This window comes from Olea europaea, unplaced genomic scaffold (genome assembly GCF_002742605.1).
Source record: "Olea europaea var. sylvestris unplaced genomic scaffold, O_europaea_v1 scaffold1588, whole genome shotgun sequence".
In the NCBI taxonomy this organism is placed as follows: Eukaryota; Viridiplantae; Streptophyta; class Magnoliopsida; order Lamiales; family Oleaceae; genus Olea; species Olea europaea.
Window position 1 is genome coordinate 86,201 of NW_019233501.1, and position 25,443 is coordinate 111,643.

Sequence of the window (25,443 nt, forward strand, 5' to 3'; positions counted from 1 at the left end):
CCCTCTTTTGCTTATGAAGAGATTGGCCTCGATGCACACAGTTTGCCAAACTAACCAAAAAACAAAGGTAGGAGAAGGAGTAATGAGCTTAGAAATAGGTTTTATTGCACTTACCACAGAACTTATAACCATGGTACAAATGATTGCATGTCCAGACCATATCATACGGAGCCAATAGGCTCGTATACCAATAGCAGTAACTCATGTCCGGCCCAAATGAGTGTACCTCAAAACAGATGAGATCAGGAGTCTTGGCGCGAAAATAAAAGGCATCATCATAGGGATCAATCGCCTAAACAAAAGGATGATGAAAGTAGAGACAAGATTCAGGCTCACAAAGGCAAAGAAGAGAACCATGTAGATATAGAAAATGACCCTATCAAAGATATTGACACAATAATTGGTGGCCTGCATATTGGCGAAGAGTCAAGAAACGCTCAAATGATCTATATTGAGGAAGCTAAAGATTCTTCCATGTCAAATTACCTGGTATCAAACACCCTCCATGGGATTGGTGCAACCCCGCCAATAACATTTACGTAAGATGACATTGTTAGTGTACATTATCCCTATTTTGATGCCTTAGTGGTGTAGGCTATTGTGGCGAGAAATGGCTTGAATCGTATGCTATAGATAATGATAGATCTGTCAACATTTTGTTTGTAGCCACTTATGATAAGATGCTGACAGGCTAAGAACTTACCCCATGATTGCCTCCTTATACAGTTTCACTGGTGACAGCATTGTTCTAAGGAAAAGGATTACATTGGCTGTAGAAATGGAGACATCTTCCTTTACGAGTCGTCATTTCATGGAATTTCTAATTTTAAATCATAGGTCCGCTTATCGTAGAGTACTGGGATGACATGTGTTGAAAGAACTCCAGGCTCTCACATTTATCCACCATTTGTGTATGAAATTTCCTAAGGATCAAAGGCATTGCCACTGTCCAAGGTGATATGGGCTCAAGGAAGTGTTACCTCAACTATTTGAGAAAATCTGAACCTAGAAGTTTGAATATGGCTCTGATAGACATCAAAATGCTTAATGCACTTAAAAAGATCTAATCCTATGAACAAGTGGAATGTTGAGATTGTATATGTCCCTGAGAAAGAGGTCGCCCCTGAAGAAAGGACTATAAAAATAAATATGGACCCCAGGATCATAGAGACGAACTACCAGGCGATCCCAATGGAGGAGTTGGAGCTCTTTTCGATAGAACCCCCTATGAAAACACTTTAGAAAGAAAAGGAGCTAAACTTGAAGGAAAAAAAGAGCTCAAGGGCTTCATCTTAAATAACTTGGACATATTCTTATGGAGACAAGGAGAAATGGTTAGCATTGACCCCATAGTTGGTTGCTATAACCTTAATATCGACCTTAAGTTTTCAACAGGTAGAAGACAAGGGCTTCGAACTCAGAAAAATACGAAGCCATAAAGGAGGAGGTACGAAAGCTAATGTCTAATGGTTCATCAGGGCAACGATCTATCCTAAGTGGATAACTAATCTGGTTCCAGTAAAGGAGCACAATAGCAAATGGAGAGTCTGCATAGATTTCTCCAATCTTAACCAAGCATGCTCAAAGGATATTTTTTCGCTTCCAAGAATCGACCAACTAGTAGATGTTACAGTAGGACATAAATTGTTGAGTTTCATGGTTGCATACTCCGGGTACAATTAGATTTTCAAGCGCCCATCTGATGAGAAGAACACTTTGTTCATTACGGATAGAGGTCCTTGCTATTATAAAGTGATGCTTTTCAATTTGAAGATTGTCGAGGCTACCTATCAACTGGTTAATAGAATGTTCTCCAACCTCATTGGCAAGAAAACGGAAGTGTATGTTGATGATATCTGGTGAAAAGCCTCAAAGCTACAAACTATATTGAGCACATGAAGGCAGCTTTTAAGGTCTTGCGAAAATATCAAATGAAATTAAACCCGTTAAAATGTGCCGTTAGCATGGCCTCAAGAAAGTTCTTGGGCTATAAGATCAACTAAGGAGGCATAGAGATAAAACCAGATAAAATCAAGGCCCTACTAGACATGAGGTCCCCTAGCAAACCCCAAAGAAGTGCAAAGTCTAACCGGTCAACTTGAGGTATTGAGTCAATTCATATTAAAGGCAACTGATAAATGTCTTCCATTCTTCAAGCCTCTCAAATGGGGGAAGAGGTTCCAATGGAGTGAGGAGTGAAAGGAGGCTTTCCAAGGGCTGAAAAAGTACCTGAGACAAGCCTTTCTCCTCTCTAAACCCAAGGAAGGAGAGGCACTTTTACTATATCTAGTCATATTAGTAGAGGTTGTGAGCTCCGTGCTTGTGAGAAAAAAGGACGACACATAACTACCCTTTTATATGTAAGCAAGGTTTTTTTATTAGCAAAGTCAAGGTATACGGACAGGGATAAGCTTTCTTATACCCTAATGATCGCCTCTAGAAAACTGAGGGCCTACTTTCAAGCCTACAGTACAGGGTACTGACCAACCTTTCACTTAAGCGAGTACTCCAGAAACCTGACACCTCAAGAAAGTTGATGAAATGGGCTATAAAACTCAGCAAAATTCGACATCTCTTACAAACTAAGGACTATGGTAAAGGGACAAGCGTTGGCTGATTTCATAACAAAACTCACTGAAGCCTTAATGTCAACATCACAATGGAACCCCTAGACCCCCGACTTAGAGCTTATTTGTAGATGAATTTTTCGGTGAAAAGGCTTGGGAGCAAAGTAATCATAATAAGACCAGAGGGGCACAAGCTCATTTGTACAATAAGGTTTGGATTCAAGGCTTCCAATAATGTAGAAAAATACGAGGCACTACTATCGAGCCTCAAGCTCTCAAGAAATATGTAGCTAAAGAGATTAATTGCAAGTAGTGATTCACAATTGATATTAACTCAGATCAATGGCAACTTTACTGCAAAGGATAAGGGCATGGCATTTTACCTCAAAAAATTCATGAAGTTGCTTCCATCCTTCGAGAAATTTTAGTTGATCCAAATACCAAGGGTGGAGAATGTATAGATTGATGCATTGGGAAAACTAGCTAGCAACAAAGATTCAGAGTTGCTTCATGTGGTACAAACACCTTTCTCGACCCTCCATATTTAAGGGGGATGAAGTGATGTGGATTGAAGGAGTTTCTCTTTGGATGCGACCAATCATTGCTTTCCTTCAAAACCAAATGCTATTGAAAGACAAGGAAGAGGCCTACAAACTTAGACGTAGAGCTGCCCACTATACGATTCAAAATGGAGTGCTTTACAAAAGGGGTTTCTCATCGCCCTTCTTACGATGTATCAGAGGATAAGGGGCCAATTATGTTCTCCGTGAGACTCACGAAAGGATCTGTGGCAATCACTTTGGCGGCCCGACATAAGGTAATAAAACAAGGTTACTACTAGCCAACACTCAAAAAGGACTCTATGCAATTTGTGAGGAAATGTAACAAGTGCCAGCATTTCTCCACCATTCAAAGACAATCATCTCAATAACTGACTGTGGTTTTTAGTCTTTAGCCTTTCGCCAAGTGAGGAGTAGATATCATAGGCCTCTTTTTGAAAGAAAATGAAAGTGTCAGCTATGCTATTGTAGTCATTGATTACTTCATTAAGATGGTCAAGGCTGAACCTCTGGCTAAAAAAAAAATCACAGAGGCTAACATCTCTAAATTCATGAAAGAATTTCATTTTTCGGTTTGGAATTCTCCACTCGTTCATATTAGAAAATGGAAGGCAGTTCGACAACAAAAAGGGGACTTATGGGAGAAGCTGAGAATTAAGAAACATTTTTCTTCTTCCTATCAACTAAAGCAAATGGTCAGGTAGAGGCAATTAATAAGATCATCAAACTAATCTTGAAGAAGAAACTTGATGTTTCGAAAAGGACATGGGTGGACGAGCTTTCCTATGTGCTATGGGAAATCCACACTATTAGTTGAACTACAGTGGGAGAAACCCCTTTCTCCATGGCTTGTAGTGTAAAAGCCATGAGTTCGGTAAAGAGAGGGATGCCTTCATCCCATCACCAACACTTAGACGAGATATAACGGTGCGAGTTGGATTTTCTTGAAGAAAGGATGGACGACTCCCAGGTAAAATTGGCCTCCTACCAACGAAAGATGACCTAGTATTATAATATAAGGGTTTAAGAAAAAGTCATTTCGAATGAGGATCTTGTGTTAAGAATGGTTTTCCTCTCCTCCAAAGAGTTGGGTGTTGACACACTGGGTCAGAATTGGGAAGGACCCTACAATAAATCAAACGAACTAAGGCCGAGGACTTTTAGGATCGAAAATTTTTAGAAGTGAAGGTACAACCCCGCCTTTGAAAGGTCAAGTACCTGAGAATACACTATCAATAGATGCCTGCCATATCACATACTATCGACTTCTATGTGCCATTCAATAATAAAGATGTGCTTGCTCAAAGTCGTCTTTCAAACAGATCCCTATTATGAACCACACAAACATCTTAATTCAATTATTGCGAGCCTATAAGTTGCATTGAGTTTTAAGTATGGCGAGTCCATGTGTATTATTAAGTTATGACAAGCTCATACAACATTCCAATTAAGTTTAATTCAATTATGATGAGCCCATAAGTTGTATCGAGTTTTAAGTATGGCGAGCCCATGCATAATATTAAGTTACGACAAGCTCATACAATGTTCCAATTAGGTTTAATTCGATTATGCAGAGCCCATACGTTGCATCAAGTTTTAAGTATGGCGAGCCCTTGCATAATATTAAATTATGACAAGCTTATACAACATTCCAATTAAGTTTAATTTAATTATGGCTAGCCCATAAGTTGCATCTAGGGATCACAATGGGCCGAGCCGAGCTCATGGCTTATAAAAAACGAGCCGAGCTCGAGCTGTTGAGCTCACGAGCCACGAGCTCACGTGCCGAGCTGAGCCCATGAGCCGCTCGTGAGCTCGTGATTTTTTTAATTTTTTTGTAAATTTGCACATTTTTTACGAGCCTACGAGCTCATGAACTTTGGCTTGTGGGCACATGGCCCACGAGCTGCTCATGGGCTCAATGAGCTAAGTAGGCTCAGCTCGTGGGATTGAGTCCCTTACTCGACTCGGGCTTGTCAAATCACGAGCCGAACGGTCGAGCCGACGAGCAGCTCAACCTATTTGACATCCCTAGTTGCATCATATTTTTAAAGCATAAGTTAGCACGAAAAACTCATATTACAGAGTCATCATATCAACACGTTTCATTAAAAGAACTTATTTCATTCAAATGGATTTATTATAAAAAAAAAGCTAGCTATACAATGTTGAAAAGGAAACAATATGGCAAAATCTATACAACAACTTCATCCTGTGAGGCTTAGCTCTCTCAACCTTCAGAGCTTTTAGCATCATCTACAAGAGTGGATGGCTCTGCTGGGAGAAAATTTTTCCTTCACATAGTCAGATCTACTTGGGGATATAGCTCAACAATTCTTCCAAAAACTTCATTGTATACAACCTTCCTCTAGTACAAATTGAGGCCGTCATACTTATCAGTTTCACGAAAGTGTGCCCCGTGCTCGTTTACAGCTGCCTCCCTTACCTCGTTCAGTTGTTGCCTTAGGTTGGCGACCTCAACAGTCAGCTCAACCACCTGAACCTGTAGCTCCACTTTCTCTTTATTGGTACCCTTCGAGGCCAATGAAACTAGCTTTTATAAACTGTTAGAGTTTTCGACCCTCTTAGTCAAAGGTTTACCTCGACTTTGCAAAGGTGGACTTCTTTCTTAATTTTCTCATTTTCAGCAGTACGGAGCCCAATCCTTGACTCGGCCTCATCTTCCTTCACTTTAAGTGCCTCAATGACCTCGTCGACAATAGAGACCTCAGCCTTCAGCCGTTTTACCTAGGCCTCAAGATCAGCAGCCTTTTGGTTAAATTCCTCATTCAGCCTCTGTAGTCTCCTCATGTCCATTTGGGCATTTAAAAAGTAGCCTTATGAGCAAGCCAGCAGGAAGCCAACCTCCATCATGTTAACCGAGTCATAGGTCTTGGCGTAAAATGAGTACTTATCAGTCCAGTACTTATGATGAATCCTTGTAGTTGCTTGGACCTCGACAGGGAACATTTCTAAAACCTTTGGAGTAATTTCATCAAACTTGCCTCTAAGAAAATTTTAAGCCTTTCTCTCTGAAAGACCATTTAAAGGGCCACCTCAACTAGCTTCTTTGCCTCTCTTTTTTTTATGAGGCACCGTTATTCCTTGTTCATTTCCTTCGCCTCCACTACCTTTATGGAGAAGATGGGGTTTGGCTCAATTGGTTTTTTCAATGACTCGTATATTGTCATTTGTGCTTAGGAGGAGGTGAAGGCCTAATGTTCTTTACGAGAACCAACTTTCTTGTAGATGAAAGAAGTGGAGCTCAATTGTTTCTTTTTCTTCTCCTCTGCTAGGTGCCTCATATAGAACATGTCGTGCTTGACATATTTCTTTCAACCATGTTACTCTGCAAGTGAAATACGAACCATTAGTTTAGTTAGAAATCAAGTTAAACTATCAAGAGTGATGATGTTTAGCAATGGCTTACCCTTGGTCACCGTTAGTAAGTATCACAAATAAAGCTCGCTTCCCAAGCATCGTGTTGAAATACCTCCTCTCAGTAGACAGCTCGTAAATGGCTCTAATGGCAGCCCACTCTGAAGGTTCGAACTCGAATTGGTTAACTACAACTGTACAACACACAATATAAAAATAGATATTGAAATATGATAAATGAAAGACCTTTAATTGAATCTAAACTCACTATACTCGTGATACTGGGTTGACATAGTAATCTCCGGACTGCATCTTTCTCCACTGTCTGCCAACGAGTCCTAATCCAAAACCAAGATAACTTTCAGTTCTTTATTAAAGTAGAGTTCTCCAAATGAAGGATGAATGCAAACCCCCAATGGTTCATACAATACTACCCTTTTCAATCCTTTCCACTAGAGGCTCAGGGCTGAAAGAGTGTACGAAAAATATGAGAGGCATATTCTCTCCAAAAGTGGCCTCCTTCCAAAGATGGAAGGCCCCTGCCAATTGGCTCAATACATTTGGCACTAACGGGGTAGGGGCTAGGTTATATTGCCTAAGGATGTACCTAAGAAATGGGTGTAGAGGCAGCTTCATCCCCCCCACTAAGAATCGCCTCATTCACTGCCATGCACCTCTGTCTGTGAAAACAGGCTCGTCCATCAAAGATTAGAATAATCATCTCCATGGTATCATAGATTCTATACCTTCCCCTAAAGGTATCCAGCTTACTCTCCTTTACACAGGTCGGCCACAATGAAGTCTCCTACCTAATGCTATAAACTATTGGACCCTCTTGCATCATCCATGCACTATGAGGTCCCCCATGGCCTCCATAATACTCTCAGTCAAAATCATTGGATGTAAATTGACCTGAGCACAAATTAGTGGCATATCTGTCCTCAGACGATCTCCCTATTGTTTTCTTCTTAGAAGAGAACGTCATTATCCTAGACACAAGCATAAACCTCCCCTGTTTTTTTCTTCGAAGAGGACATCATTATTTTACAACACAAACATAAAAAGACTCAAGTTTCTCACCTACAAAGCTCGTAAAGGGACGCTAAAATGTGGGCAAGAATTCTTCCCAGGACAGCAGCAATAGTGATCTGAAATGAAATTTTCAAGGGGTTTGGGAGATTTTCATAAAGTGAGAAAGTAAGGAATGGTTGCCTTCCGCTTTATACAGGCAGCGTAAATAGAGCAACACTGTTTGATTGAACAAGATTTAATCATGGCCGAATACCCTATCACAATAAAATATGTTAAATTCAAAGTGTGCCTATAAAAACCTCAGATCAAACACTTTGATGGATCCATAAATCACACATACTAAGGACTTGAGTAACCTCTGCCAGCTATACCATGCACCATCATTATGCAGTAAATGTGCACACAACACATACATTAGTAACCATCATGCCATGTCGCTACTATAGCTCAAAAACTGGCATTTCTCTCAAATCCTTAGGGCGCCTGCCTCTATAAGCCTAAGTGGCTCAATAGGCTCGTCCTTCTCCAAAACAAAAGAAAACAAAGATCTCAACCAACTTTGATTTGGCGTCACCAACAAGCTATCTCTCACTAATGGGCTCTTCCTTGTGCTAGAGTTTTTTCTCAAATCCGATTCCACCTTACCACAATTTCCACCTTTTATGAAGGTTTCACCTAAATATAAAAGCTTCGTATTAAAATCAGGTTGGGGAACTGTGTTGATAGTTTACTGATATTGTACATTTTAAGTCCACACATTATATTAATATTCATATATGGACTTGGGAACTATAATTACACCTATTCTAACGAGGCTCTAAACAGTGTCAGGTGGTAGCTGCTCAGCAATAAGGACACAGGCTAACACTCCATGTCATTTGCACTTATGGCATGGCCGAACCCCGTAAGTCGAGCCTTTCAACTAAATCCTTATGGATAAGGAGAGTCAGATAGAAGCGCTACATAGAGGATTTTCATACAAGATCTTGAAGCAAATAGGTGATGTGACTACTCATTGAATAGGCGACTCTACTCAATCAACGAGTCAAGACTAGTCTAACATGTTAGGCATAGGGCTACGGATAGTCATAAAATTAAATGGATTGATAACTATGATAAGAGACCTCGGCTACTAGGATGAGGTTACGTGTCTTTTCATCCCATGATTTATGCTCAAATTTCTCTATTATAAAAGCTTACATTGGTGTCACAGAGGAGGTGATGCAAGTTTAGACTCTTACAGTAACTTTCTCATATCACTATTTGTTATGCACAAAAACCAATCCTCTTTTACATTGGAGGCTCATGCCCAAAGCCCTCACACACTCATATAACTACCTTTAATTGACATGAAAGTTGGAGTGCACGTAACTAACTCCACCCCATTGGAGAAGGCCACGTGTGGCAACGATTTGTTTAAGTGTGCATCAACTTGGTTCGCGTGGATGTAAGAGGTCTTGGGATATGTTGGCCCCATTGGAGGTGCATTTTTCAAGGTCAACATGAGCCATTAATATTAGGTGGGGATAATAAGAACCCTTATACAAGTATAGATACAAAGGAAAAACCAAATTGTTGGGTTTTTCTATACACAATAATCCGGGCGATAATTTAAAATAGTTGTCGAATTATTTATCGACGCCATGGACTTGGCTCAGCTCAGAGACGAACTACACTTTTGGATGGCTCGGGTTTGGGTTGGATGATTATTTGGTTTGTTGGACCATTTAGTGATTAATATGGAGATGGAAATTGGACCATTAGTTTAGGTTATATGGTAGCCCACTTAGAGATCTCTTGGCCCATATTTGGTGAGCTAAACTAACCTATATATATGTATCTATCTCCCAACCGTGTGGTGTGTGTATATTGTAGCAATGGAGATGAGAGTTAAGAGAAGAGAGATAACCGAGAGAGGGAGAAGCCATATGAGGTTGTGAGTGAGATTCAACCATTGTGATATCTTCTTCTTCCTCTCCATACCTTTTTAAATTGCTAACACCATCACCCTTCTCCTTTGTGGGGTTAGAGAGAAATAGGGCAGTCCAAAATGAAAGCGATAGTCTTGGGTTGAGCTGAGGTAATTTGATGTACGTTTGATTATTTTCTGAACCCGAAATCAAGATTTATTGAGGGATTTTTGTGACAAATGGTATCAGAGCTTGTGTTGTTAATAAATCTCTAATTTTTTGGGTGAAAAACTAGTTGGAAGTGGCCAAAAATCGATCTGGGAAACAGGCAGAAAATTGGACGAAATTTGAGTAGATTTTTGCAAACATAGATAGATCTATTTTGGTGTTTTTCGGATAAATCAAAAAGAGTTTGGAGAGACGGACACCACCGGTGGACTGTGCAAGCGGAGATGAACCTGGAAGGGTGGTGCGTGGTTGGAGCCGACATCGACGCCGACAGCGCGAGTGAGGGCACGTCCGACCTTTTCAGCAGATGACTTCTTCAGATAGAATGTTGCCAGTGATGAGTCGGGCCCTCTGGTGTTATCGAATTTCAGTTTCGAGCAATACAGTGAAAGTTGGACAATTTTACCCTTGGACGTTTGGGTGCCATTATCGGTTTATATTACTACGATTGCTAGAAGCTTTGGGATGGAGAGTGATATTCCTAAAGTGGTGAATTCGCATGCCTCGATATCTACGGACCTTTAGACGTGATCTGCTCGGTATCGTATTCTTTACATTTTATTATTGCAGTTAGAACTATTGTATAGGGTAATTATTTATTTTTTGCATTAGAAATCATCGTGTGAAATGATGTTAGGTTTGGAGTTACCGTGAAAGGGTAACCATTGTCTGTTGCTAGACTAAGAAATTATATGTTAATTAATTGCCTTAAATTTTATATGAATTTGTCACCAATTTTTCTACATCGATAGAATTGCATGTGACCTTAGAAAAGTTTACTTGACTATTCTGTGTGAATTATGTGTTAATACTTTAATTTTGGTCATTATTTGGTAATGCTGGCATGTATAGGTCTAAGGCAAGTGCGAAAAGTAAAATATATTTTAATTGTGGTAAAATTTGGGTATAGTTGAAAGAGATTATCCTAGGATGGTAATAAAAGGAAAGACGAGGATACAGACTATGGAAATATGACTTAGGGTCGAGTAGTGATCCTGGTGAGGTTTATTGAGAGAATAAACCTGGTTACTGCATTGCATCTGTGTGATATCCCTTCTGCATGCATGTAATTGCTTAATTCTGTTGCGTTTGTATGTTACACTTTCAATATGTTTGATGTGTGTAATTGCATAAATTAGAGTGATTTATTACTGTGATGTGTTTGCATACATAGCGGGTTGGGATTTGTGGCGTACTTTGTTTGTTCTGTGAGTGGTGTGAGAGTGGGGGAGCAAGAAGAAAGATTGGCAGCCATTTTCTCCTTTACCTTCGCAAGCCTGTGTGATTTGTGAGATTATGTGAGGCGATCATGTTAAGGTTACCTTCTTTCTCTTTGTGAGCCTTTTTTGTGAGTGTAGTGAAGTAACCGACTCTTTCTTCGATTTTTCTTTGTGAATGCCACCTTCGTCGTGTTCTTTGTGGATTTTTGGAGCTTTGGTGATTGGAGTAAACTTTGTGGTCACCGAAAGGTGTGGATTGTCTTTTGGTAAGATGATATATAGATGCCTAGAGTTGCATTGGTGATATGCACGAGGAATGTGGAGTGCGACATTTGGATCACGAGAGGAGAAGTGATCAAATGCTAAAATCCTTTATCTGTGAAAGAGATCCTGCACAGGTAGAGTGCAAGAGAGGCACTTTTATCACTTCTGTAAGGTGGAGTCCCATTATCCATATAGGTTGGGAGAAATGATGTGGTGATAGAGGATTATCCTGAGAGCTTAGAATCTATTGTGACTTGCCAGTTAGACATAAATTGAGTGATTGGTTTAGTGAGCATGGTAGGAGACGAGAGGAGATATGTGTTCTTGATGTGAGAGTAACACGGAATGTGATATAATAAGTGTGGTGAGATCTTTCATGGGGTCATTTATGCATTTATTGCATATGTGCTTGACTGTGTGTTGATTAACAAAGTGTTAATCTGTGATTCTGTGTGAACTTGATTTTGAAAAGATTTGTGTGTGTGTTATCTTATATATCTTCATCGCATGATTGTTTGTTCACTGTCAATACTTGTTTCTACTTGGGTGTTCTTGACCTTAGCCCTGGTGAGTACATGGAGCAAGTATCGTATGTGTTTCAGGTTGAAAACACAAGGTAAGGTCCGTGATTCCAATTTTATTAGGTTACCTTGATTGTGCAAGTATAAACTTTATGTTTTGGTTGCTAGCAGATTATTGGGCATCAAGGTGGAGATTGTTGGGTTTTTTGATACCCAATAATACGGGCTATGATTTAAAACAGTTGTTGAATTATTTATCGACACCATGGACTTGGCTTGACTCGGAGACGAACTACACTTTTGGATGGCTCGGGTTTGGGTTTGGTGATTATTTGGTTAGTTGGACCATTTAGTGATTAATATGGAGTTGGAAATTGGACCATTAGTTTAGGTTATATGACAGCCTACTTAGAGATTTCTTGGCCCATATTTGGTGACCTAAACTAACCTATATATATGTATCTCTCCCCCCACCGTGTGGTGTGTGTGTGTGTTGTAGCAATGGAGATGAGAGTTGAAAGAATAGAGGCAGCTAAGAGAGAGGGAAGCCATGTGAGGTTGTGAGTGCTTTTTCCTGTCCATACCTTTGTGGATTGCTAACACCACCACCCTTCTCCTTTGTGGGATTAAAGAGAAAGAGGGCAGTACAAAGTGAAGGCGAAAGTCTTGGGTTGAACCGAGGTAAATCGGTGTTCGTTTGATTATTTTGTGAACTCGGAATCAAGATTTATCGAGGGGTTTTCGTGATACAAATGAAAGACTAAAGTTACACTTTCACAAAGCACAAGTACATTCTCCATTGATCAATTCAATTCAAAAATGTTATTATCATTGATTCAATTGTAAGTTATGTCAAACACCCTATCCAAAATATTAATGCAGATATATCCCAAAATTAGAGTCTACTAAGTAGAATATTGACTATTTTCTAATTGTATGATATTCTTGACTAAATATTTGAAGACATGATCGGCACATAATGCATAAAAAACTCAATTCCGAAAAAGCAACCATATTTTTTTCTGAAGTGAACGAAGAATGAAGGCATGCATGTGACTCCTAAGAAACATTTGTGGACTATCCAACTTGACATTTTTAGTTAAATTAGGTTCTTGAATATATCATCATCCAAGAGGCTATAATCTAATGTTTGATTACTAATGCTTCTGGTACAAACCAAGTGGTCTAATTTGTGGAAAAGAGAAATAAATCTTTATTGAGGCATGCAAACTCTGATGTTTCTCGTGGAGAAGTGATTTAATTTGTGTCCCAATGGTAATTGTGATATTTATATAAAAATATATATTGAAGAATAACAAAGACAAATTAATAAGAAATAGCAAGCTTCTCCACTTTTCTAGCACTCGAAAAACAAAGCCTTTTATTAGAAAATACAACAACAACAACAAAGTAATAGCTAGAAGAAACAAAAGCTTAAAACAAAGCCTTTTATTAGAAAATACAACAACAACAATACTTCTCCACTTTTCTTAGTATTAGAAAAGCCGGTGCTTACGCGGTCGAAACATCAACCTTGACGCCCAAATTGTTGAGTGGATTAGGGAAATCCATAACCTAAAATTTAGCATAGCATGTAAAGTGATTGGAAACAAAGTAAGACCAGGCAATGTCCCATCCTTTTCTTTCCTGCAGACCAAAAAGAAGGTTGCACTAAATGTTAAGACCATACAAACGACTGAAGCAAAGAGTGTAACTAGTCCACCCTTCAACTTTGCTGGTAATGTAAATAGAAAATCATCTTCTCCATAGCGTGAAGTTAAGATAGAAAAGAACATCATCATGGAAACCGTCAAGCTAAACATTGCCCCTGCATCAGATGTGACAAAAACTATGAACTAGTTTTCGTCCAAGAAAGTTGGAGACCCCGTTCCTTCCTAAACCCCACCAGGTAAGGCATAGGCTGCAGCAAACACAACAGTAAGGTTGCCACAACCATGCAAGAAGTTGCTGTGTCTTTCATCCACTTCTCACCAGCAACCTGTAACTCCTTGTGCTCATCTGTAAACAACTCCCTAGGTGTTTTTTTGTTAATATTTTTCTTCTGAACGTCAGAAGGCAGTAGAATCTTCTCTACCTCCTGTAAAGCTTACTCAAATTAATGTATTAACATGGATATATATATAAGAAATGACACAATTCACCGTCATGCTATAAAGTATTCCTCACCACTTTGAGGGGAAAAGGAAAGGGGATTTGTTAGTCGTGTTACTTTCTCACCTTAAACCACAGGAGCTCTCTCTGCATTTGAAGAGCTGCTCCAGAGACAATATTGAGTCTGCTTGAAGGTGGTAATTCTGCAGCCAAATGCAAAATGTTGTTTCCGGATTTATCTTCTAAGGACATTAATAAATCTTTAATAGCTCCTGTGTCATAGATGAGATTAAAGACTTTCTCTTGTCGGTTAATAACTGCAACATGAAATATGGTGTGACCATTTGTGTCAGCTTTCCATATAAGATCGGGATATCAGTAAGTATAGGAGTTTCTGGTTGGCTACATATGACTGAAATTTCCGAGTCCTTTAACTGTGTGCAGAGCTCCTTTACCAACTAACTGGCTTGTTCCCGCATTTGAATTGAACCACATATCTTTTTGAAACCTAAAATTCATTGCTAAATTATTTCTAAAATTCAAGTTATCTACAGAGCCAAAAATAAAAAAATAAAAAAATGAAAAAACAACTACTGAGCAAAAAGTGAATAAATCTATTATAAAGGAAGAAATATCTTCCATAAATTCAGCAAACAAATCACCATGATCTTAGCACTGTGATATGATCTTTCCAGCATGTATTACTCACTCATTGTAATTAAATTAATTAGGAGCATAGTCAGGGATTTGCTTTTAATGTACGTACTAGAATATTTCTTTCTCATTTTTAGAAATCGTGTATATATACAAAATTACAAATTTATGCTATGAATGAAAATACCAAATTTGTGTGTTTGTATACACACACAGTCTAGACTTTAAACCAGCGTTGTTAGACTCGGTCCAGACACTGACTCAGAAAATGCAGCTGTTCAACGAGGTCAGTGGTTCAACAGATGACCTGATGGGTCAATGCCTGTCAAATATATTATACAAATATATTATAAATTAGGTCGCTAGTATATAAGCTAGTTTCAGATTTTTCATAAGTTATCCATCACAACAACCGAAATAAATAAATAATGTATAAAAACAACAAATGGTGAACATCTTCCACAATTTTCCCGCACAAAAAAATTGTTAATGTTCGATGGTACACATACATTAATATACTGTAGAGAGTGCAACTGATTCAAAAGCATAACTACTAAACTTAAAGAAATTAATGCTGTCAAATAAATATAATAAATGAAATAATGGTCCGAACCAAATAAATACTTCCAGTAGCACAACATATTTCAAAATAAGAAAAGTACTTTCTCCCTAGTCAATTACTATATTATGGACACCACAAATGATTCATAATTACAAGCCCGAAGTGGCGACAACGGTACCACAAATCAACTGATTCATAAGTACAGGTCCAAAATGTAGAAATCGCAAATGGAAACCACTAATGATTCATAAGATCAATTACTATATTATGGAAACCAAAAATAAATTTCATAACAGGTTTGAAAATGGCGAAAACGGTAGCAAAAAGAAAAAAATTCAGACTGACATGTTCTTCTTCCATCTATTAAACCTTGAAATTGAAGATTTGAATTTTTGGCAGTGGTTAAACTGCAGAGAGATTGGGAGATGGCAAAGGGTTTTTGATTTTGCAACGATCTTGAATTGTGAAGATTGAAAAGTCGGACCAGAAATCAGTGTTGTAAGTAGCATATATACAATGACTAAGGCCTGTCGGTTCAACAATATATGGGCTAACGGGTTACTGAAAAAACGGGTGGTTCAATGGGTTTTCCAGCAATAAAATTATGTGACACAAGGTTCGACGGTTTCCAGACGGAGCCGGACTGTCTAGTCCGGGTTTTATAAAAATGCTTTAAACTAACATTACTTATATTCCGATAATTTTGTGATTGTATGATGACCTCAATTATCAGAAGGAAATAAAATTAAAAAGAAGCACTAGAAAGGGTATAAATGTGAAAAGTAAAGCTTGAAAGTTTTCAATCTAAACACTATGCATAAAAAAGTTCGCTTCCTAAAAACAACTATATTTCAAAGTGGGCAGGGTAATATACGCGAATGTGAATCCAAACTGCAACAACTTGAAAGGTGTAGATACATATATGTCTATTATCAACTAGAAATTTTCAGGTAAATTATGCTCGATATTTCATTTATCGTCAGCTGAAAGTTGATAATGAAATAGAATGGTCTTACAGGGAACATAAGGGATGATTCTCTCGAGTTTTTCGCATATCCATTCGTGACTTTTACCATAGTGTGGCAAAGTTTTTCGGGCTAATGCGTGTAGAGCACTTCCTTTCACGGCGTTTGGAGAAATGCCTATACTTCTATCAGCTTCCAATATTTTTAATGCGATATCTGCATGTAAGAAAAGCAATTTTTAAACCATTGCAAACATAATTTTCATTGTCATCTTGCTCCGAGTCATGAACAGAGATTCCATACCATACATGCCACTGTCGATAGTTGCAACAAGAATGTCCTTGCGGTCCTTGGCCTCGAAACTGCAAAACAGAAAGCTGTATCTCCACGATCATTCGTCAATTTCAGGTCTTCTTTGTTCAAGTGATGACTAACTCGCGGACAAACGCACTTCGCTTGGCGAGAGCAGCTATGTGAAGAGGCCTTTCTCCCATTTCTGTTATCTTAACCTGCACTTTTGTCCAATCTGAGAGCAGTTTCAGCATCTTTCCAATCTCTTTTTAAAGCAGCTTTATACAACGATATACAAAGCTCCCGATTTTTTTCTCATTTCTTCCCCTTGTTGGGAATCTACTTATACATACACAGCGGAAAACTAAAATTATTTCGATTCCCACTGAGGATCCCTTTGTGTTTAGATAGAAATCGTGATAAAGATTGTACCTTTGAAGAATTCTGCAAACTTTTTGCTTTTTTTTCGTTCCAGCAATCTTAATTCGCCACTCACAGCTCTCCAATTGTCCAGCCTCCAACGGTGATCCACACAGAGAATAAGATTGTAGCTACCAGGGTTTTCTCCTCTTATGCTAGCAAGAATGATTTCGAAAAACCATGTGGATTGAAAACCATAGCCATGTATTTATATAAGCCCAAACGGGCCTCGTCCGGTCCAGTCCGGTCCAATATTTAATTAATTCATTTAATTAAATCTGGTCCGTGAATTAATTAATTAATTTCGGCCTATAAATAACTAACCAATTAATTAATTTATCCAATGATTATTAAATTAATTAATTGACAAATTGCAATCTTCCAATTTTCTTTTGTGTGCGACCCATCAGGTTCCCGATCACGATGTCTAACGACGTGAAATATTATTTTGATCTAATCAAACTTGATAAATTAAAACACCCTTTTAATTTATCGTCAATTTACACTCATCGTCCCAGATTGACATCTAGCAATGTGTCAGGGCAATACATGTGATGGGAAATGTCATGTAGTGTGACAAAATCAAACTCGTTCGTTTACTGTAAAACTATAATCCCTTCGTCACTATGATCCGATCAATTACGAGATATGAAAGTGTGTCAATATCGATCATCGATCATATCTTTCACTCCACTATTAAGTCAATATAAGTCGAAAGCTCCTTTTCGACTTATGAGTACACCTTGGCCATATAAAACCCCAAATAATTCTAGACACCTTAGTGGCACTAAAATATGAATATTGGATGACTAAAGTATATTTCAGATTTTAAGTCTCATTTGAGACCCATTTTCGACATAGGAAACATTCAATTTGAAAATGTATCTAAATAAAAATTGTAGCTCTTTGAATTAGCTTTCCAGCACACTTTGAATTACCTCAATCGGATATCAGGAGAAGAAGTTATGATAGAAAAACTGAAAGCTGTGCAGTGTCAATCGGACTACAACCGGTCGATCGAAACTGCCTGAAATGAAAATTCTCGTTTTTCTATAGAATTTAAATATTTATTTTCATCAATTATTTTCTCAAAGGGCCACCCACGTTTTTGGCAATAAAACCCCACTAAATTGAAGCATTTAACCTCAAACTTAAATGGCACCCATGTTTTCTCTCTTAAATGAAATTTGACCCTTCATTTGCTTTAAGTTATGGGATATTTACCTATAAATAGAGACCTCATTTCACTCATTTTTCTCACACCAAAAGTAAGAGCTTTTACATACTAAAGAAAGAGTTTCCAAGAGAGAAAAAGAGAGGGAGGAAAACTATTTTTCCTAGAAGTTTAAGAAGTATCTTCAAACATCAATTTTCAACGATTTTCAAACATCCAAAGAGTGCATTTCTTTCAACGTCCAAGTTTCATCGAAGTTTTCAATCCAAGTTTTCAAAGTTTCAAAAGCACTAATCAAGGTAGGTAGAGGTGCAATGTGTTTAATCATGTTAAGTTATGAGTTTCGATTCATATTAATGTTTGTATGTCAAATGGTACTCCGGTACGGCAAATCCCTCTATGTTAATGGTTGTATGTCAAATGGTACTCCGGTACGGCATACTCCTCTATGTTGAAGAAATATTCGTATGTCAAATGGTGCCCCCGAGTACGGCATACCCCTTCATGTCAAATGGTGCCTCCGGGTACGGCATGTATGAAAAGTTATAAAGTTAATGTTTTGAAATATATAGCTTCATCACGAATGTACCTATGACATCTATTGAGTTTTTCAACTCACGGGTTTAATCCCATCTCTACAGATTGAAGGAATTCTACCTCGGGCATGGATGGAGGAGAAGATGGAGAGTGATGCAACGAGCCCATAGAAATCCGGTGAATAAGTGATTTGGATTTCTTTTTATGAAATGTTTTCCAATGTTATTTCTTTAAAGTTTTAAATAACGCAGAACGCGAGAACAAGTTATGTTTTCTTCAAATAAATTACATTTTGTTGTTTTGAAAAATGATTAAGTGTTTTTGGTTAAAGTATTTGAAATATTGTTATTTAAATTATTATTCGAAGATGTAAGCTTCCGCTAAAACGTATACAATTGTTGCTAAACCACTTGTTAAGCTAAGTAAAGTAAGTAGCGTTCCGGTCCACTCGGGATCGGGACGTTACAGCGTGGTATCAGAGCAAGGTTTAGCCGGTTCTGTAGACCAAGTATGCTTTTTTTTTTTTTAAAAACAAAAGGAAAATGAAAAGTTTAAGGTATTCCATGGCATCATGTATCTATCCATCAACCTCATCCTATGGCCCAAGTATGTTCATGTTTAAAGTTAATGATTATGTTTATGTTATGATACTTTGATATGATTTAGAGATGTGTTATTTAAAGATATGTAATGGACTTGGGCAAAAGCTAAGGGCTTAAAGGGAATTGCATGATATGAAAGTTTAAATATTTGCATGTTTTCTTTAAGCAAAGAAAAAGTATGATGTATGTGAAAATGCAACAGATATGGCTCGTAGAACGGTTAGGGCATATAGAGAAGCATTGAACCGTAGAATTACTATCCATTCCTATGAAAACTATGTAACTGATCCAACCCGACCGCTTAGCGAACATGTGTATAACATCTATGAGAGATGCATGACGGCGGTTAATGCTGGTATGGAGATCACACATATTGAGGCCATAAATAACCTCATACACTCCCGCCCACCTCAATGGGGAGATATGGGAGTCACGGTTAGGGATGAAATGTTAGGAGGCAACCCAAACCTGTTCGAATTTGAGAGGTATTGCCATGCCTTGATTGATTTGTGGGATGATGTAATCCATGAGGAGTCTGAAGAGGAACCTTTAGCTGAGGAAGAAGAACCCGAGGATGATTTAGAGAATGATCCTGAGCCTGAGCCACAGGTTGAGATGGACATAGAGTCCGGACCTGAGGCGGAAGACTCCTCTGAAGATGAAGCTCCACCAAAGAAGATTCGTAGAACTTATAGGGATTAGATTTAAATCTTTGTAATAGCTTCGCTTATGTCAAGAAATAAAATACTATCTTCTTTGCTTTAGTATTCGAAGAATGAAACTAATAAGAACCATATGTTTTGTCTAAAGGAAATGGCCCGCGCAAACCAAAACTTGATAAGAAACCTCCTCCGAGCGGTTCAAGACCTAGGCAGGCAAAACCTGAACCAAGCTCAACCCCTACCACTAGCTCCTAATGTTCCAAACCATGCTTCAGTGGTCGAGTAATTTCGAAGGCACAAACCCCCTACCTTCAATGGAGTAGCTGATCCACTTGCAGCCGAGGAGTGGTTTCGCAAGTTGGAGCGTATATTCCAATCGATAGGGTGCACGGACGCCCAGAAAGTCCAGTGTGCTGAGTTCATATTCTCCGGTGATGCAAGTCACTGGTGGGACTCAATATCAAGGACAAGGACCCCTGAGCAACAAGCAGAATTGACTTGGGAGCAATTCAAAGGGGAAGCAATTGACAAGTACTTTCCCCAGTCCTTGAGGGATCACAAAGAAAGTGAATTCCTCTAGCTCAAGCAAAAGACTATGTCCCTGACTGAGTATGAGAGGAAATTTTATCACCTTTCAAGGTATGTTCCACATCTGGTGGATACGGAGGATAAGAAAGTACATTAGAAGTTAGTATTCCTTCGGGCAACCCTTTGAATACTGATAGAATAGCCAAGTCAGTAAGTATCAAAGTTGAGGGAAAACAAATGGAAGCGAACCTATACATGATAGAAATGAAGGATTTTGATGTAATACTAGGCATGGATTGGTTAGGTTGTAATTATGCCACCATCCGATGTAAGGAAATGGAAGTATCATTTCAGAAACCAGAAGAGGAACCATTTTCGTTCCTTGGAATGAAGATGAAACCCCTTATTCGACTAGTATCGGCTTTACAAGCTGAGAAGATGTTGAGAAAAGAAACATGTCAATGATATCTAGTAAGTATCTCAGGAGGGAAACAAGAGACGATAAGGGTTGAAGATGTACAAGTAGTACGGGGAATTCGTAGATGTGTTTCCAGAAGATCTATCTGGTATTCCACCCGATAGACAAGTGGAATTCACCATGGACCTAATTCCCAGGGCGGCACCAGTATCTAAGGCCCCATACCGAATGGCCCCAAAGGAACTACAAGAATGAAAGAAGCAATTGCAACGACTCCTAGATATGGGCTTCATACGACCAAGCGTATCTCCATGGGGTGCGACGGTGTTGTTTGTAAAGAAGAAAGATGGAAGCATGAGGATGTGCATCGATTATAGGGAGATAAATTGATTAACCATTAAGAATAAGTACCCACTCCCGAGGATTTCATCATCGACTTAATTGAATGAAACGTAGATCACAATCTCCTATTATCTAAGAGTGACGAATCCTTTATTGGTCAATCACAATCTTCATATGATTCTTAACGTACCCGAACAATGTCATATTAGCGGCCCTTTGCAGAGCAACATCCAACAACGCCAAAGTATGACTGTCCTCATATGAGGTACCATGACGACCTCAAATCAAATGACCAACTCCACTACCGAACGTTAGAGATTAACCACTGACACTCAGATAGTTCTTCATGTGGAATCTCTCAGCGGGTCTCCAATGTTTTGTTCTATAACAAAACATCCACGTGTTCATTTGAGTGTCACCACACTTTAGCTTGTGAGATCATATACTTACTTCATAACTAAGAAATGTCACACGTAATGGTCTATCTGTAATAACGATATCCATATCTCGTTATTACTTACGACCATGGGTGATTTAAGATTCAATCAGATGTAATTTGTATCTTACAATCACAACTCCTTGTGATTAACAAATTACGAAGATTTGAATCTATGGACTCTATTATTTATTTAATTGTTTATTAATTAAATAATAGATCTATCATTAAATTGCATTAAATATATATCAAACATATTTATGTCCAAAATTGATTGGACCTAGGGCATAATACTTACAAACTCCCATTTGCACTAGATCCAATCACTTATGTATCCAATATAATAAGTCTACATGACGATCATGTTTATGTTACGACAACTCTTTGTTAGTGGATCTGCAATATTGTTAAATATGGGAATTTGTTCTTCTCTTTACATCATTTCTATGTATTATCTCTCTGATGAGTTTATACCGCCTTAATACATGTTTGGATCATTGATGAAACCTTAGTTCCTTTGCTTTCGCAATGGCTCTATTGTTATCACAATACAATGGCATGTGATCAACAATATCAGGAACTACTCCAAGTTCATTTATGAATATCATGATCCTGATTGCAACTCTTTGCTACTTCTGAAGTAATCATGTATTAGGTTTCTACTATTGAATCAACGGTTGCTTCACGTTTGGAACCTTTCTAACATATCGCTTAAGAGTAAACTAGTTTCCCTATATGAAATCTTTTCAAGATTTCATCTATGTAAATTGAGATGAGTTAAGCAATCTTCTAGATCTATCTCTATAGATCAAGTTGCTTCTCCCATAGCTTTCTAGAATAAATCATTTAACAACCATTATTTCAATGATTGAAATATAGGGATGTCGTTTTCTATAATATTAGCAATACGACAATGCTCCCACTATCTTCTTGTAAACACACAATTCGTCTTCAAATTTTATAAAATCAAACACTTTGAGTTTTTTATCAAATCGAAGATTTCAGCTCCAAGAGACTTCTCTTAACCTATAGTCATGATATGCAACTTTTGCAAGCAAGACCCGAATGGATTTAAATCTTACCCAAATGGATTTAAGCAAGACTACAGGAGAAAGGTTTCACCAAGGTCAACACTTAACCTTTGCTTCTAGCCTTGCTTTGTATATATGAATATTCACATCCATATCGACCTTTTTCTTGTAAACTATTTACAAAAGCTTATGGGTTTTATTCCATCAGGAGGCTTGACCAAGGTCCAAACTTTGTTCACATACGTCGAGTTCATCTCGAGTTTCATGGCCTCTGGCTGTCTCTTTTAAGTCAACACTTGACTTCATTTTGGTGCAACTAGCAGGTTCATTATCCTCGATCAGTAATACCTGATTAGTAATCATGGATTCGCACCTTCTTGAAGGTCGAATGATCCTATTAGATTCACATAGAGCTGATATGCCCTCAAGAGTCAACTTCCTGATCAAGAGTATGTCCCATATCAGATATGGGATCAAACTCGAATTTATCTACTTAGTTAACTATATCTGTGGACTCTTGAACTCTTTCAAGTTCTATTTTGCTCCCACTGTCCTCCCTTAGAGCAAACATTTTCTCTAAAAGGACGATATTTCGTGACACGAAGACTTTCTTCATGATAATAGAATTTATATTCAAATGTCTCCTTTGAGTATCCCCACAAATACGTATTTATCAGATTTAGTGTCAAAGTTATCCGATTCAAGGCACTTCAAATAAGCGTCATGGCCCCAAGCTTTCATATAAGATAAATTGGGACTATTGCCTTTTCATAACTCATATGGAGTTCTGTTAACCAATTTAGATGGGACATGATTTAGTGTGTTGCACATTGCAATCAATGCATGATCCCAAAACAATTTTGGGAGATTTGCATGGCTTGTTATTAATTGTATTATATCTAATAGTTAACGATTCCTCCTTTTAGATACACCACCATGCTGCAATGTATGTGGAGGAGTCCACTGCAAGAGAATCTCATTCTCTCTTAGATAATCTAGATTTTATCTTTAAGATACTCTCACTTAATCGAATCTTAATGTGAGGGTATCTTTACCTATTTGTTTCTCTACTTCTAGTTTGAATCCCTTGAACTTTTCAAGAGTTTCATGTTTGAGTTTCCATCAAGTATACATGATCATTGATTAAATAGGAGAAACATTACCTGACATTAATTGACACAAGTCCATATGCATCACTATGCATCAGACCAGTAATTATGCTGACCTTTCTTCTTTTCAAGTAAAAGAAGATTTGGTCATTGTCCCAGACCTGTGTAATTTGTACTTGTCAAAATAAATTAATCTCAAGTATACATCTCTATGTAACTTTGGAATTACTTTTCATCTATATGACAAAGTCTGTGATGCCAGATTTCGGTAATAATTAGATTATCGTATTTATGTCTTATAATTTTTATACTCTTTATAGAATGCTTAGTATTTAAAATATAAATGTTATTTTGTAACTTAACATAGCCATTAGGATCTTTATCAAAATAAATAAGAACAACAATTGTCTTTAACATTAAAATAGTTCATGTCCGAACATGAAATTCATTTTAATGTTCCAGTTATGGTGGGTATAAAACAACATTTCTCTAATTTCATTACTAAGTCAAAAGGCAACAGCAAGAAGTATACTCCTATAGGCAATGCAGCAACCTTTGCTCACCTTCAACGTGTAGGTCAACTTCTCCCTTTCGCAGTGGTTTTCTATTTAGTTTCTCCATATTTGTATAAACATGATATCTACATCTAGTATTAAATACTTAAGAAACTCGTGAAGTAGACGTAAGTCATGCAATATCTGACCTTTTAATCTATAATGAAAACAAGTGTCATAGATTTGGTATTGTCCTTTACTTAGACTGTCTTAACCATATTGGGTGCTTTCTCAAAACCCCTTTATTCCTCTTAACACTCTGACAGGAATTAATGGTTTGCCCATTACCAATTTTGATAAAGGGCTTAACAGTTCTAAGCATGTCAAGCAACTTAATGAGTATGCATTCGAGCTTATTCATATCATAATTCATAATTAGTATGAATAACTCTATGATAGAGATTGCAGAGCTAAGTCAATACTTAGTTCATAGTTAATGATTGAACTCAGTTGAGACACTTCTCATGTCAATCATCTTCAGTACATGAGGATTGACTGAAGATTCTTTTGTCACTTTGCATCGGTATAGTTGTTTGAAAGTCTCATATCCTTCCACACATGATTATTATCATACAACTTTTTGTAATGAAAAATTATGTGTTAACATCTATACTCTCAAGTTGCTTTTGTAACTCAAGTGACATAGTTGCAGGTATCACATACGTTGCAGTACTATTGTCATCACTGCGTTTATTATAGCAGCTACCTTTTCCTTAATCGAGTCATCAGCAGGTGTCTCTGGAAAATGGCTACTTAAGGACAACCAACTTTCTCATACTTGAGAACAATTCTCAAATTGCAGTACTAATAAAGAAGATTTAATTTGGTTGTTGACATCCAATATGCCTCTCAAATATATATGGTTACTCACAATTCAATAAATATAAATGACGAAAAGAAAAAGAATAATATATAAAATGCATCAATTAATTTAATGTGGACTTTTATTAATTATGCTCCCGCTGTTTAATTCAAATTTATGACCCTCTCACATAAATTTATGGAGTCCATACTCGACTCCCAGTGGGCTGGGATCCCATCTGTTATACTAAGACCTTGAGTGTACTCAACAAGCCTTAATATAACATTTGGGTAGATACTATTATCAATTGTATCTCCATACAACTCTCAAATCATTAAGCTGACAACTTTTTGTTTTAACACATCTTATGTGTTAGCTTAACAAGACTCTAAAATTTATCTCCTTGAGTGTACTCAACAAAATATAAATTGTAGTTAAGTCAAACCCGTCATTCAGAAATATCAAATATTTCGTAGTACCAAACATATCCCTAATGGACTAACCTTGAGTGTACTCAACAAGTTGAGACGATTTGGGACTCTGATTTTTCACTATAATGATGAA

At 37.7% G+C, this 25,443-nt stretch overlaps 1 protein-coding gene across 1 annotated transcript; it reads right to left on the bottom strand.

Moving 5' to 3' along the window:
* Positions 1-13,098: 13,098 nt before the first annotated feature.
* Positions 13,099-16,613, bottom strand: LOC111376960. Its single transcript, XM_022999972.1, has 4 exons — positions 16,277-16,613; positions 16,025-16,189; positions 13,919-14,300; positions 13,099-13,778 (listed from the first exon to the last, which is right to left on the bottom strand). Exons 3-4 carry the CDS (start codon positions 14,042-14,044, stop codon positions 13,530-13,532), a joined length of 375 nt encoding a protein of 124 aa, XP_022855740.1. The 5' UTR covers positions 14,045-14,300; positions 16,025-16,189; positions 16,277-16,613; the 3' UTR covers positions 13,099-13,529.
* Between the last annotated feature and the right edge of the window lie 8,830 nt (positions 16,614-25,443).

What these genes read in the sequence shown, in the direction of transcription:
- LOC111376960 (XM_022999972.1), bottom strand. Translation starts at nt 14,044, where the DNA reads ATGTCCTTAGAAGATAAATCCGGAAACAACATTTTGCATTTGGCTGCA. An exon ending in GAGAGCTCCTGTGGTTTAAG is followed by an intron (nt 13,779 to 13,918) that starts GTGAGAAAGTAA and finishes TAAGCTTTACAG; the next exon opens with GAGGTAGAGAAGATTCTACT.